At 42.1% G+C, this 14,572-nt stretch overlaps 1 protein-coding gene across 2 annotated transcripts in view; it reads left to right on the top strand.

Annotated features, from left to right (window-relative positions):
* Positions 1 to 14,572, top strand: part of pcdh15a (protocadherin-related 15a) — a 316,642-nt gene that overhangs the window by 109,883 nt on the left and 192,187 nt on the right. For both annotated transcript variants that reach the window (XM_073812872.1, XM_065296062.2), the window contains one exon: positions 4,043 to 4,203. In XM_073812872.1, coding sequence (XP_073668973.1) covers positions 4,043 to 4,203 — 161 coding nt within the window. The remainder of the gene's footprint in view (positions 1 to 4,042; positions 4,204 to 14,572) is intronic.

Below are 14,572 nucleotides of genomic sequence, written 5' to 3'. Positions count from 1 at the left end.
AGAAGTATATATTGATATTAAAGAGTGCATATTAGTACCTCATAGATATAGTATTAGTATCTAAAAGGTCCATTGGTACCAAATGTATACATATATTTACAATGGTACATCTAAGGAACCATTTTAAGGGGTACTGGCATATTTTGACCCTTTTTCTAACAGTGTATGTGGAGAATAAGAAAAACAATAATGGGATGAGTAAAGTGCTGGATTTTTGAAGGGACAAATCTCTCCAAATCACATAGCACAGTGAATATTATTGTTTAGGCCAGAGGCGATTCTGGTTTAGGCCTTAGGGAACTACATTTTGTACCTGAATCTGATGTGTTATGGCTCTGAGAATTGTTCCTTGCTTTGAGTTTAAACTTTGCTTGACTGACATATTTTTAAAAGAAGCAATGAATTTCATCTGTCTTTCAGTAGATGTATGTCAGTAATAAAGGTAAGGCTGAGAATGAGCAATGGATCAAGTGGATACCCAACCCAAATTGTTTGTTATACAGAAGTGAACTAAGATTTCTTTCACATCAAACATTGAAATGTATTATTAATATTAACATGAACAACAGCTTCATAAATCCAACAATATCCCAGTTTATTTTATGACAGGAAATTTTTAAAGGAATATTCCACTTTCATAAAAATTGCGATATTTTACTCATGAGTGCACCCCATGTCATCCAAAATGTCTTTCATTGTTAATTTACTTATTTCTATAGCGCTGTTTTCACTGCCCTAAAATCAGTCTGATGTCTTCCTTGTTCTATGAAGTCCCTCCTTCAGAAATACGTAACGAGTTCTGATTGTGTAGTTTGTTTAATGTGTTGTGATTCGATAGCAGCTTAGCTTCCCGTTAGCTTAGCTGGCGACTGACGTATTCCTGTGGGCGGAGTTTAGTCAACAAACAGTTCTATTGACGTCATTAAAGCAGGAAGTAAAGGACTGTAGTCCAAACCGACTGTTCACTGTATGCTTTGAAAGGTGAATTCTGTTAAAGAAAATATATTGCCTGGCAGTGAACTTTGAGCTTTATCATTTTACAGGTATTATTTATGCTATTATAGCAACATTACACACTATAGGGTTTAAAAAACAGGATCAGAAAGAGTGTGACCTTTAAGATTGCTTATTTTTTATTTTTCTTGTCAGAAATTATGATGTTTGCTAGATAAGACCATTATGCTTTGGTTGGGATCGTTTAGAGCCCTTTGAAGCCGTGTTGAAATGGTAAACTAATGAGGTCCAATAAAGTCTATTAAATGAGAGAAATCCTGAATTTTTTTCCTTAAAAAATTTATTTTCTTTCTGGACTAAACAAATAAAGACATAAAAACTTGGATGAAATGGAGGTGAATAAATTATTGGGATTTTATTTTTATGAAAGTGGAATATTCCTTTAATAATGTGTTTTGTTTTTATGTACAGTACCTCATTACTGCTTACTGTAAAGTTTTGTGGAATTTGAGTCCAATTGAAATAAAATACTTCAAAGAATCATAATTTAACTTCTGACTTTATCTTTTTACTAGGGCTGTGAATCTTTGGGTAGACAGCGAATCGATTCGATTCACGATTCAAAGGTTTCCGATTCGATTCAAAAAACGATTTTTGCTAATCAGAACGATTCAATTCAATTCTATTAACAATAAAATTTGATTTGATTCGAATATTAACGATTCTGTTCTATAAATTTTAGTATACATCTGCATCTGAGCAAATAAGAAAAATATTTGGGAAATTCATGACCATTTAATAGATTTTCAATAACTAGATTCAGGACTTCAGTTTAATAGCTTAACTTCTTAGGACTCAAAATACATTAAAGCAAGTAAACCAAGAAAAATAATACTACTTCTACATATTCAATGCACCATAAGCTTTTATTGTAAACATTGCATACATTTCCTGAACATTTAGGAAATACAGCAAAGTGTGTAAATACAGCAAAGTGTGTAAAGGAGTAGCACTTCTCACGTCTGATGAAGATTAGTGACGTAATCCACTGCTCATTTTATGTCGCAAATGTAACTAATTTAAAATTTATTCATATATTTTTTATTATCCATCGTATTCGTTATATAATCATGATTCATTCGAATTTTAAATATAAAATCGAAACAAACGATTCACGATTCAAAAATCCAGGTTTCAAGATCGATGCATATGCATCGGTAGAATTTATAATCGATGCATCGAGAAAACGAATGAATCGTTACACCCCTACTTTTTACCATTAAAGTACACATATGGGGCAGGTTAAACAAAATCTCTAACAGTGGGTTCACACCAGCCGCATTTGAGGCATCAAATTCGCGTCTACCACGTCTAGTTTGCCGCTTGAACATCTTGAGTTTACTCGCTTCATTCACACGTGAAAGACGCACGTGAAATTCTAGTTATTGAGACATTTGCGCGAAAATTCGCGTCATGGGAGGGGCCTCTGCTCGCTTTCTGTAATCACGTCACTATTACAGCGCGTTTTTCTGGCAAAGTTTACATTTTTCAACTGCCGTGTTTCCCGTAACAAGGCTCAATTCGCGCCATTGAATTACGCCTCGTTCGCGTGAATTGAGCGTTGCCACGGGAAACGTGCGAGTTGAAAAGACCTCCAGATGCGCGTCAATGCGTCTTTACATTGACTTAACATTGAAATCACTCATGACGCCTCTACCACGGCTGGTCTGAACGCAGCATAATACAGTTTTTTAATACTTTATTTAAGTATGCCTGTATTATTATATTTTAGTGTTAATATCAAAGACTATCAAAGGTTACTTTATAAACCTCTGAATTTAGTCTATTTCAAAATATTGGAAAAATTTTCTTTTGCTTAATAATACCCAAATACAATTCAACATCATTTTATTCACTTGTATTCCCTAAAGTATGTTTTTGGCTCAACATTTGATGTCTTAATTGAAAATTGCTTTTATGCAGGATTGAAGTGAAACATCTTAATTCAGTATCGACTTGTTAGCACTGCTATTCCGCGTGTAAGCAGAATCATTGTTTTTGTCCAGACAATGCGACTTATTTCTGCTTTAGAGAAACAGATACTGCTGTCAAATGTACTTTGGTCTCCTTTTAAAGAAGGATAATGTTTATTGTAACAGAATGTAAAGGGTTTTAATGAATGGTAAGACTGAAATATCCTGTTTGGTTTTTATCAAATGTGTAGAGAAATTATACAATGGCAGATTTTTATGTGGGATGAGATCAAAGATGGCATCCGAAGACCTAAATAAGGTCTAGGGGTGTTTCTATAGTGGTTTAAGCTATTGCATTTCGGGGAGGATTTATGATTTTGTAATTTTATGTGAGGTTGAAATAATTTGTAACACACCGAAGCATAAAATAAAATGTAATTATCTTTGTGGAGAGGAGAGAACTCATCCAACCATACATTAACACATCCTGATATTATGACCTTTACATGCTTACATTATCAGCCTCTCATGCCGTACACAATATTTATGATTAAAGAAAAGGTGTTTATAACTAATTCACATGTATTTATTTACAAGGATGTAGTTATTATTGTACACATTTATTTCTGCTGGAGGCATACATCTGATACACCAAAGCTTTGTGTTACTGTATTTCTGATCTCCAAAAGTCAAATTTGAAAGAAAAATCTTACACTGCCTGTTGTTGTTTTTATTCATTCTTTGTTTATGGTGACCATTCTATCAAGGTCCAATAAGGACGTAAAAGCAGCATAAAATTGGTCTATATGAGTCATGCACTATATTTGAAGTCCTTTGAGGCCAAGCAATAACTTTGTGTGATAAACAGACCGAATTTGAAGTGATTATTCACCCTCAAATCAAATCTATGCAAATTCAGGCAAGTTATTTCTTTAATATTTTTTATAATAACCTTTTTATTAAAGCAATACGGCTCTCTGGGTCATGCTATATTGTGAATATAGTCATGGTGGAAGGGATTGCAGTGCCCTTTAACCATGGTTACACACAATAACCACATATTATTTATTCATGAGGAAAACATTCAGAACCGTGTGTGTGTTTCTCTCTGTCAGGCACCGTTCTCGTGGAAAACATGCAGATCAACGGTCGAGCACAGGATCCAGATCGAACCATCTCCTTGACACTGCTGAATAACTATGATTACTGGGTTATCCTTGACTCGGCATTGCAGAGACTGTATCTCAACAGCACCGGACGAGTACTCGACCGAGACGTAAGTAAACACATGCTGTCAAATATAACACATGCAATTATTCTCCTTCATCTGACCTGAAAATAAATGCTGTGTGTATCTACAGTTCCCTTTCAATACGGTTCACTTCGCATTGCGTCAGTTAGCTGACGCTATGGGGGAAACTCCTGTTTACTCCGTGACTGAAGCCTATTGGTTAACGTCTGTACAAAGTACAGACCAATGACGTTTGAACCCGCGCGCGGGAGGAACGCGTCCCTATATAAGCGCGGTTCAATCGTCAGGAGCTCATTATTTTCTCCTTCAGCGCGAACCTCTCGCTGCTCCGAAGAAAAAGAAGAAGCCTTACCTCGCCGTTGACAAAAGCCCTGCAGCGGAGTCCAGGCCTAGCGTCTTCCCCTGCCGTTTTCCGGCTGAGAACCGAAGATAGCAGAGTCCAGGTCTAGCGTCTTCCCCTGCCGCTTTCCGGCCGAGAACCGAAGATAGCCTTCGCTTGCCGTGGTACGAGCCCTGTGCAGCGGACACACGCCTGACGAGGTCTCCCCTGCGGCCGCCCGGTAAGATCAATATTTTTAATATAAAGCTATAAGCTAAAAGAGCAGGCGCTGTTGTAATAGCGTCCAGCACAGCGGCTCGGTGAGCCTCTCTGCTATGAATTTCCTCCGAGCGCGTTACCGGTCTGGCACCTCCCACGCCGGGACCGCGCTTATGCTTTGGTTGTCTTATCCATGCTTCGTGCTCCCCCTGCTGTTCCTCTCTCGCCGGGATGAACACACGGCGAGCCATGAGACTAGATGGATGCATAGACAAGCACACACGGACTAACCCCCCCTGTGTTCTGTCACACCGCAACCGTTCATGCTTACAGAGTCCCTTCGCTCCTCTTACATTCAGTGGCGAGATCTCTGGCACATATATCAATCCCCCGAGTGCATCGGGTGATACCGTCACGACGCATGGCTGTTCTGTCTGTGTTGCTGCTCCCCTCTGCCGTTCCTCTCTTGTTGAGATGAACAAGCGGGGAACCGTAGACCTGGATAGATGCATACGACAAGCAAACACGGGCGGTCTGCCCCTGTCTCTGTCATAGCACAGCCACTCGTGCTCCACGCTCGCGGAGTCCCTCGCTCCTTTCCCCACAGTGGAGAGGTCTCTTAACGGCTTAGCTAGCACGCGGTATTACGGCTCGCTGCCTCTAAATGCAGCTGTCCAGTGTTCAACGATTACAGAGCTTCATGCCCCTCCCCTCTGGAGCGGCGCGATCTCATTCGTCTGCTCGATAGGGCCGATTCGCCGCTATTGGAGCACCAAGAACACTCATTATAAGAGAGCTTCATGCCCCTCCCCTCCTGGAGCGGCACGATCTCATTCGTCTGCTCGATAAGGCGGACACGCCTCTATTGGAGCGCTAAAACACTTATTATAGAGCTTTACTGGCCTGAGCCGATCTCACTTCAGATAGCTCATTCTTTGTCTGCCTGGTAATTTCTCTCTGGTTTAGACGGAATCAGAGGCAGAACGAATTTGTTTATAATATACTGAGGCCCGAATACCTCCCTTTATTCAGTCCCGTCCTATATCAGTGCGCTGAATATTGGTACATTCTTATATATATACCCGGTTTTTCTGCCCTTTTAATAAACGGCAAAACCGCGGGCCTCACGGCAGACTTCCTCTCTGCGATGGGTTCAGTCTGACATTAAACCACCTAGACATACTACCCTGCTCCGTGAGCCGTTCGGTCACCGTCACTACTGAGGCTTGTGCACCTGAACGGCTGAGCTCTGGTCTCCGCAGCACAGCTGCATCAACAGAGAACGAAACTGTCTGGGAGAAAAGGGGTTAAGTCGCGCCTCGGCTGGACTGCCCTGAAATGTTTTCTGTGTGCTGTTTATCCAAACATACTGTGTAATACTGTCGGCTATGCGACCTCACTATAGTGGCGAACGGTATTTAATTCCTCTAAAAAGAGTAATTTCCGTGCTTACTATACTGTGTTTTGACACCCACGGTTGTACGGTGTCTCTAAACACTTTATCGCCTTACTGACAAGCAATCAGTAATACGCACACACGGCCCGCTGTCCATAATTATATCGACGCTAGCCGAAAAAACCCCGGTTTGGCCATATACTGTGTATTGACACCCCACGACTGTACGGTGTCTCTAACACCTTTCTGCCAAATTCGCTCGCAGCCCACCTCAGTTTCTCCGCTACGATGCTGATGGCGCAAACGAGCACGGTCTTACGGCTGTTATTCTCTCTTCCTAGAGGAAGGACAGCCTCAGACTTTTGCATGGCTCCAAGCGTTTGAATCGCGCCCTCTCCGGACGGCCACTCAAAGGCTTACAGCCAAGCGGTTTATGACGTTTTTCGGCCATATAGCTGATTTATATTAGCGGATCCGAAGACGCTCACACCTCCGCTCCAATACTCGGAGATATTAAGGGTAATATCAACCTCAAGTGAGCTTGCTACCCGCCACAATAAGTTTCAAAGCTTAAAGCGCGCGCACAGTCAGACGCGCGCGGCATCTCGTTTAAGACGGGCACACGTACCCCTCTAACGAGCCTCAGAAAGCTGAATATCGTGGCATTCTGTTCATAAGTCCACTTCAGTTTGACTAAGCAAAGGTCCCGCCCCGAGCTGACGGCCGGGAAGCTTGCTTAAGTTACACACGGCTGCATGAAGTGCTGTCATTACGAGCTAGCCCAGCATTTGCTGTGGGTTGAACACGCTTTACGACGGCAATCAGCCTTCGGCGCGTGGAACGCCGTTTGTCTCATATAAATCACCTTGTACTGTGAATACGGTACATTAAGAGGATGATTTAGCACTGCAGCACTCTTGACCGTGTTATTGTGATAATGCGGTCGGGCAATCTACGGTGGTTTCATTATTTACCGAACCAGACTGAGATCTCGCCCCCTGAACAAGCTGACGAGTCATCTCCTTTATAAACTCATTGCATCGCTTTATAAGCTATGTTCAATCAGAGTGATACGCATCTCATGCTTAACTACCAATATTAACCCATTACGATGGGCGTGCGGAGATGGCATCCGTGGGACACGACCTACATTACGTGCCTTATGACACATTGACACAAGCTGCTAGGACCCCTTTCACGAGGCGTCCTTATGCAAAGTCTGATCCATTCTGTCTAGTGACATTTGAAAGTCAAAACCCCCCGCGAATCGCCGGTGGAACACTTTTCTCCTCACTACAGAGGCACGGCGGCTCTCTCCCCTACCTATATCTATGTGGCCGTGATAACAGCGAACCACGCTTTTACGACCGACCATTCATTTAATTCACAAGCCTGTCATCTCTCAGATGCGGACGGCGGCGGTAACAGCGAACCATGCTTTTACGGCTGGCCATTCACTTTATTCATAAGCCTGTCATTTCTCAGATGCGGACGGTGCCCGAGGCACAGCGCTCTGGAACTGTCCAAGGTCCTGTATGACACATACGTCTGACGTACATCAGACGATCAGCTGTTCGTCTGCGTCACAGATCACTCACTAGAGCACCTGTCAATACAGGCTATTTATGGATCGTTGACGTTATCACCTCCCGTGACAATTATGCTCACTTGTCTTAGAGCATGGGCATGGTCTTAGAGGTTTCTCATTGACAATTGTGACACGGCCGGCTGGTCCCCGCCGTCCACGTTGTCAGTTTACAGCTTCGACATCCCTGCTTCGCGCACTACTGAGGTTTGTTGCATTAAAGGTGCGCCCATTAGCTCACCTGTATGCACGATATGGTTTTTAATTATATGCGTCCACCGTGCGCTTAGAGAAGCTCACATGTACACGCTATAACATTTGGTATACAATAAGATGCGCTTGGGAAAGCTCACCTGTATACACAGCTGTGTTATGCTTTGTGACACATACATTGTTGTTCATCTGTGTACGTTCACGGTGCGTTGGGTGCCCACCGTTACGTTCATCAATCATATCTGTACACATTCACGGCGCGTTCTGTGCACTGATTTATCTATACGCATTCACGGTGCACTGAAGAGTTCACCCGTGTGCGCACAATTTATTATCAGAACACATGACGGCGCGCTCGAGAATCTTGCCGGCCTGTGCATTATAACACTCTGATTCATCTATATGCATTCACGATGTATTCAAGTGTTCACCTGTGCCCGTGCAATTTATAGTCAATACACATTTACGGCGCGCTTGGAAAGCTCACCGATCTGTGCACTATAATACTACCTATATGCATCCCGATGCGCTCGAGGGTCCACCTGGGTTCACACTATTGTGGTATCTGTATAATCCCACGCTACGAACCGTTCTGCCGCATATTATAGTCAGATCGGCCGTTCGTGAGCTGCGCAGATCACTCACTACGTATGTCTGTTGCTAACAGTGGTTATTTAGATGGATCGTTGAAACCATCGCACTGGCTCACGCCCCTCTATGAGCTATGTCCTATATAGAGCCCACTCTGTTCGAGTTTGGCTTCTTCATGAACTTGGTCTACAGGGGTATCTATATCTATATTTGATATCTGCTACGCGGCCGGCTGGTCTTCGCCGTCTACGTTGTCAGATTGTACAGCTTAGACGTCCCTGCCCTACGAGCGCAGGTTCTCTCGGCTCAATCATGCACGCTCATGCGTTTTATGTGTACACCACGGTGCGCTCAGCGAGCTCACCAACGTGACTCTGAATTTACTTATCTCGCACAGCCGCGGCGCGCTCGGTACCTCGCCGTCTTGTGCTATGTTATGTGCCCCCGGTGCGTTTAAAACCCCACCGTGTGCGCGTCAACAATTTATATGGTGCTTACACATTTGCTTTTAAAGCTGTGAATATGCCGGGTATAGGGCCACACGCAGTGTCTCTCCGGTAAGGCACTTCAGTACGTTGTGTATGCACGGCGTGATGGGATTACGTTCCCCCATAGCGTCAGCTAACTGACGCAATGCGAAGTGAACCGTATTGAAAGGGAACGCTTAGGTTACTCACGTAACCCCTGTTCCCTGAAATAACGGGAACGAAGCATTGCGTCTCTTGCCGTGCTACAAACGTCTACGCAGCGAGTGTTATTCGGCTGCGCGCTTCAGTCGAATATAATGAGCTCCTGACGATTGAACCGCGCTTATATAGGGACGCGTTCCTCCCGCGCGCGGGTTCAAACGTCATTGGTCTGTACTTTGTACAGACGTTAACCAATAGGCTTCAGTCACGGAGTAAACAGGAGTTTCCCCCATAGCGTCAGCTAACTGACGCAATGCTTCGTTCCCGTTATTTCAGGGAACCGGGGTTACGTGAGTAACCTAAGCGTTTTGACAGTAATCGGATTCAAATAACATCAGTTAATGTGGAAGTTTGCACTTCGTAAAGATGTTTTCAGGCTTTCTGGGTATAACAGAGCTAACTAATGGTCACACTAGTAGTGCCCTCCTTTAATTTGAAAAAACAATTGAACGAATGATACATGGATCCATCATATTCCATGATTATAGGCCTATTGCGGGCTCAAACTGACAAAGAAACAGCAGAACAACCATGTTTTAAGCAATTTTTAATGCCGTCTTTTGTCTTTTAAATAGGAAATAAAAACAATGTTGCTTGACAAAAGATCAGATAGCCTATATTAGGCTAATTCAAAATAAGACACGTAAGTGTGGCAACAGCAGCTGGCCCGCCATCTACTGGCTAAAAAAATATTGGCCCGCGGCCAAAGTTACTTGCCGACCCCTGCTCTAAAGTATAAATCTCATTCACTAAGCATGCGTACACATAAAATTATGCTTGAAATATGCATGCCGATGATTCCACAAAAAAAATTCTTATAAATGTACGAAAAATGTAAGAACAACTAATACCACATGTACGCAATAATCACGTATGCTATAATCAAATACTAGGCCAATTAAAATGTATATAATAATATTCATATATAATTTTATAATATTTATTATTATACTGTAATAATTTCTATATTTTTCTATATTTTATTATTTTTATACACAATGTTATTCCTTATCATATAGGCTATTATTATTAAAAAAGATGCACGTACAGTAAAGACATATCGTTACACTTTGTTTCCTCATTTTTTAAATCTCTATGAAAGCCTGTGCTTAACTCATTCCCCGCCAGCCTTTTTTTGAAAAGTTGCCCACTAGTTTCACAAAATTCCTTTCAGGGAAAATTTTATTCTAAAAATTAAACATACAAATATATGAAATGAAAGAACGGACCCTCTGCTTTCAATCAAACAAACAAACAAACAAAACGGGATTATTTTTAAATTATTTTTTTTCTCTGTTTATAAACTCTTAACTCTTTCACCGCCAGCGTTTAAAAAAAAAGTTGCCAGCCAGCGCCAGCGTTTTTCATGATTTTCACAAAAGTTATTAATGTCTTCCAGAAAATGCAGATAATTCCATTTTTGTGACGGACTTTTCATAGAGATCCCATTCAGAGCGATCTTTAAAGCAGACACGGATATGCAGCAGCTTGCCATAGGGCAATACTTCCGGGTTTAAAAAGTTGCGGAAGGGCACCACCTAGTGGATAATAGCAGTATTGCGGAAAGACGGAAAAACTCGTCATTGGTGGGGAAGCGTTTTCTCTTGCTTGACGAGATATCTCGTCAATGTCGGGGAAAGAGTTAAATATGGGTATTTTTCTTCAAAAATAAAAATTTTTGGTAACACTTTAGTATGGGGAACCAACCTGATCTCACGAATTTCCGTGGCATAGTCACGGAATTTTGTGCTCATTTTTCCGTGGCATTCTCACGGATCTCCGCATTTTTCCGTGGCCCTGCTACCGACTGTCTTTTTCCGTGGCATTCTCACGGATTGGTTAATCAACTGTTTTGTCCTATTTTCTTACCATTTTCGCTTCGGTTTAGGGTTAGATTTACATGAAATGACATCCCTACCCAAACCCAACTCTAACCTCAACGCCAGGCGACAATTGTTTAAAGTTTAGAAAATATAAAAGAATAAATCAGAAAAAATTATATAAACCAATAGTTAAAGTGACATACTAATGCAAACACCAAATCTAACCCTAAACCGAAGCGAAAATGGTTTGAAAATAGGAAAAAGCAGTTGAGTAACCAATCCGTGAGAATGCCACGGAAAAAGACAGTCCGTAGCAGGGCCACGGAAAAATGCGGAGATCCGTGAGAATGCCACGGAAAAATGAGCACAAAATTCCGTGACTATCCCACGGAACTTTGTGAGATCATGTTGGGGGAACACTTATTGATTAATAATTATGAGTTTTGCCTCAGTAAACTCCCAATTTACTGCTAATTAATAGCTAATAAGGTAGTTGTTGTAGCCGTTAGGTTTAGGGATTGGATTGGGTTAAGGGATGAACAATATGGTCATGCAGAACAATGGCATTAATATGTCCTTTATAAGCACTAATAAACAGCCAATATGTAAGCTAATAAGACACTAATTTAAAGTGAGAATTGGTCCCTATACTAAAGTGTTACCATTTTTTAGCAAAAAGCTAAAATAATTGCATTGTTAAATAATTTTGTTAGAGATCAGATTCAGAGCGATTATCAAAACATACACGGAGTGTAAAATTAATAAATAATGTTTTGCTTTAGTTTTTTATAAATTGGGTAGAGGGCCATCAAGTGGATAATCGCGGTATTACAGATTACCATAAAAACTCATCAGGAACACGTTTTTTCATGCAAATGTTTTTTCTTAACTGACGAGATAACTCGTCAATGGTGGGAATGAGTTAATGCCTAATTTAAACGTAATGTAATGTAATGAGAAGTCCAAACATCAATCACTTGATCCAGGCCTCTTGTCTGAGTATAAGAAAAAAATCATGTGCGTACGTATGTGTTGTGAATTAGTTTTAATGAGAAGTATATATACAAAAAACGTATATGCAATTATTAGTGAATGAGACCCAGGGCCCTATTTTAACGATCTGAAACGCAAGTGCGAAGCGCAACGCGCAAGTGAGTTTGTGGGCGGATCTTGGGCGCTGTTGCTATTTTCCCGGCGTGAGAAATAACTCTTGCGCCGTGCGCAAATCAATAAGGGGTTGGTCTGAAGTAGGTTCATTATTCATAGGTGTGGTTTGGGCGTAACGTGAAATAAACCAATCAGAGCGCTATCCAACATTCCCTTTAAGCGCAAGGGCGCAAGTTCCACGGCGGGTTGCTATTATTATGACGGATTTACCAGGCGCACGCCAGGAGCGGTTCACAGCCGAGGAGACCGACGTTCTTGTAAAGCAGTCAAAGACAGAGAAGTTGTTTTGTATGGGGATGGGAGAAACCTGCCCAAATCAGCGTCGGTTAAACAGGCGTGAGAGGAAATAGCCACAGTCTCATCAGCTGGCATCCCCATCGTTGCGCAAAGCGCTACAATGATGTCAGGAGATGGGGGAATCCCATGCTTGCCAGCATAAATCGGGCACGCCGTGTAACGAGAGGTGGATCTGCCTCAGGACCTGACGCCAGCAGAGGACATCCCTGCGTCCACCCTCACCGCTGAAAGGGTTTGGGGGCTTTGAAATCGGACCCAAGAAACGCAAGCAAGGTCCAACCCCAAAGTACTCTTACAAATCAAGTTTAGGGCTGAACGATGTGAGGAAAAGTTGCGATGTGCGATGACATTGTTTAATGTTGCGATGACGATGTGAGTTGCGATAAATATATATAGTTTTTTTCATGTTTTAGGGGCCATTCACATGTTATTGTCACATGAACTGCACGCTGCGCTTGTGTCATTCTGAAAAGTTAAAATGTTTTTGAAATACCTGGAAAAACGAGCGTGTCGCGACCGCGGCGCTCCAAGAGCACACATACATTTGAAATAATGAACTTGAGCGAGCAATAAACGCAATATGAGAATCACCGCTTCCACAGTACCTGTGTTTGCGGCGTCATCTCTCCTAAATCCAAAATAATTCCATGATATAGCTGAAGTGCTGCTCATTTTCACCACAAGGTCTTCGTCTGACAACACATTTTCCTCACTCTTCTCTCCTTCCTCTGCCATAGTTTTTGCTAACAGGCACAGCGTCGCAACTGACACCTCACAAATCAATCTGAGCGTAGCTGACTTGGGGGTTCCCCTGATTGGCCTAATAGCATGAACGCGCAAACCATCGCTGCGTCCGAAACCGCCTACTTCCATACTATATAGTAGGCAAAGTAGTGCTTTTTGCATACTATATAGTATGGTAGTAGGCGATTTCGGACGCAGCACATGTCTTCAGGACTAAACGTGATAGGTCAAACGTTTATTACATGCGCTTACTGTTTTCCCTTCATTCATCGCGTCAAGGCTGTCTGTTGCGATGTGTTCATCGCGTGAGTTCAAATCGCGATGACGATGAAAATTCGATGTATCGTTCAGCCCTAATCAAGTTCATATACATTTAGGTTTCTTATGAAAACATTTTTATTATTATTTACATAAAATAAACGTAATACAGCCACACAACAAACTTATGAAAATATTTTAATCGTTATTTGCATAAGAATTTTTTAACGCAGCCACACAATAAATAAAAACTATCACCACAATGCTCACCACTATGATTCCCCTTATCTCGTGTATTAATATTTTTAAGTGTAACAATTTATGATTTGCAAAAATAACTGTTGCATCTGTGTAGATTAGATGCAAAGTGTATGCGCGTTGTGCACGCTATACATTATGGTCAAGCATGCGCCCTTAAAATAGCATAATGAACAACGCACAACGCGCCACTGAATTTAAACTTTTTTTTCTGGTCAGTGGCGCAATTGTTTTTTGAAACTGCAAACTAGCATCAGGGATGGTTTGCGCCGGAACACGCCTCCTTTTTTGCGCTGAACCGCCCAGGGAGCGCAAGTTCATTCCCTAGTTTGCCGACGTGCATCTGTGACGGGAAAAACCCGCTGTGCGCCGGTGCAAAATACGAAATGATGCATGCGTCACTGACAAAGTCAATTGCGCTGGGTGCAAGATAGAGCCCCCAATGTCTCTTTTGAAAACACATTGTAACTTCTATTTTTTTTTTTCGACAATCTGGCCCTCCTTATAATGTCTTTCAGACCCTTATACCTTCACAAGAAGTCTGCTCTGTGCAGTTTGTTTGTCTGAGAAGGTACGTGTGCTGGTGACAGGCTCAGAAAAGGTTTTTTAATGACACTATTGGATGGTGATTACCGGTGAATACCTCCTGCTCCTCCTCAAACAGCTCTGTGGGATTCAGACACTTTACTCAACAGCTCGACTGTTTGTTTTGTGCTGAGCACTTGAGTCCAAACACCATTATTTATCCAAACGCCCCGGCGCAGTCTTGACTCTAATCGCGTTTGTCTTGTTTCATTGTCACGTATCAAGCGGTGTTCTGACTGAGTGCTTTTA

Source organism: Paramisgurnus dabryanus, chromosome 20, assembly GCF_030506205.2.
Source record: "Paramisgurnus dabryanus chromosome 20, PD_genome_1.1, whole genome shotgun sequence".
In the NCBI taxonomy this organism is placed as follows: Eukaryota; Metazoa; Chordata; class Actinopteri; order Cypriniformes; family Cobitidae; genus Paramisgurnus; species Paramisgurnus dabryanus.
The sequence above is the reverse complement of the archived record's forward strand: the minus strand, read 5'-3'. Positions and strand labels throughout refer to the sequence as shown.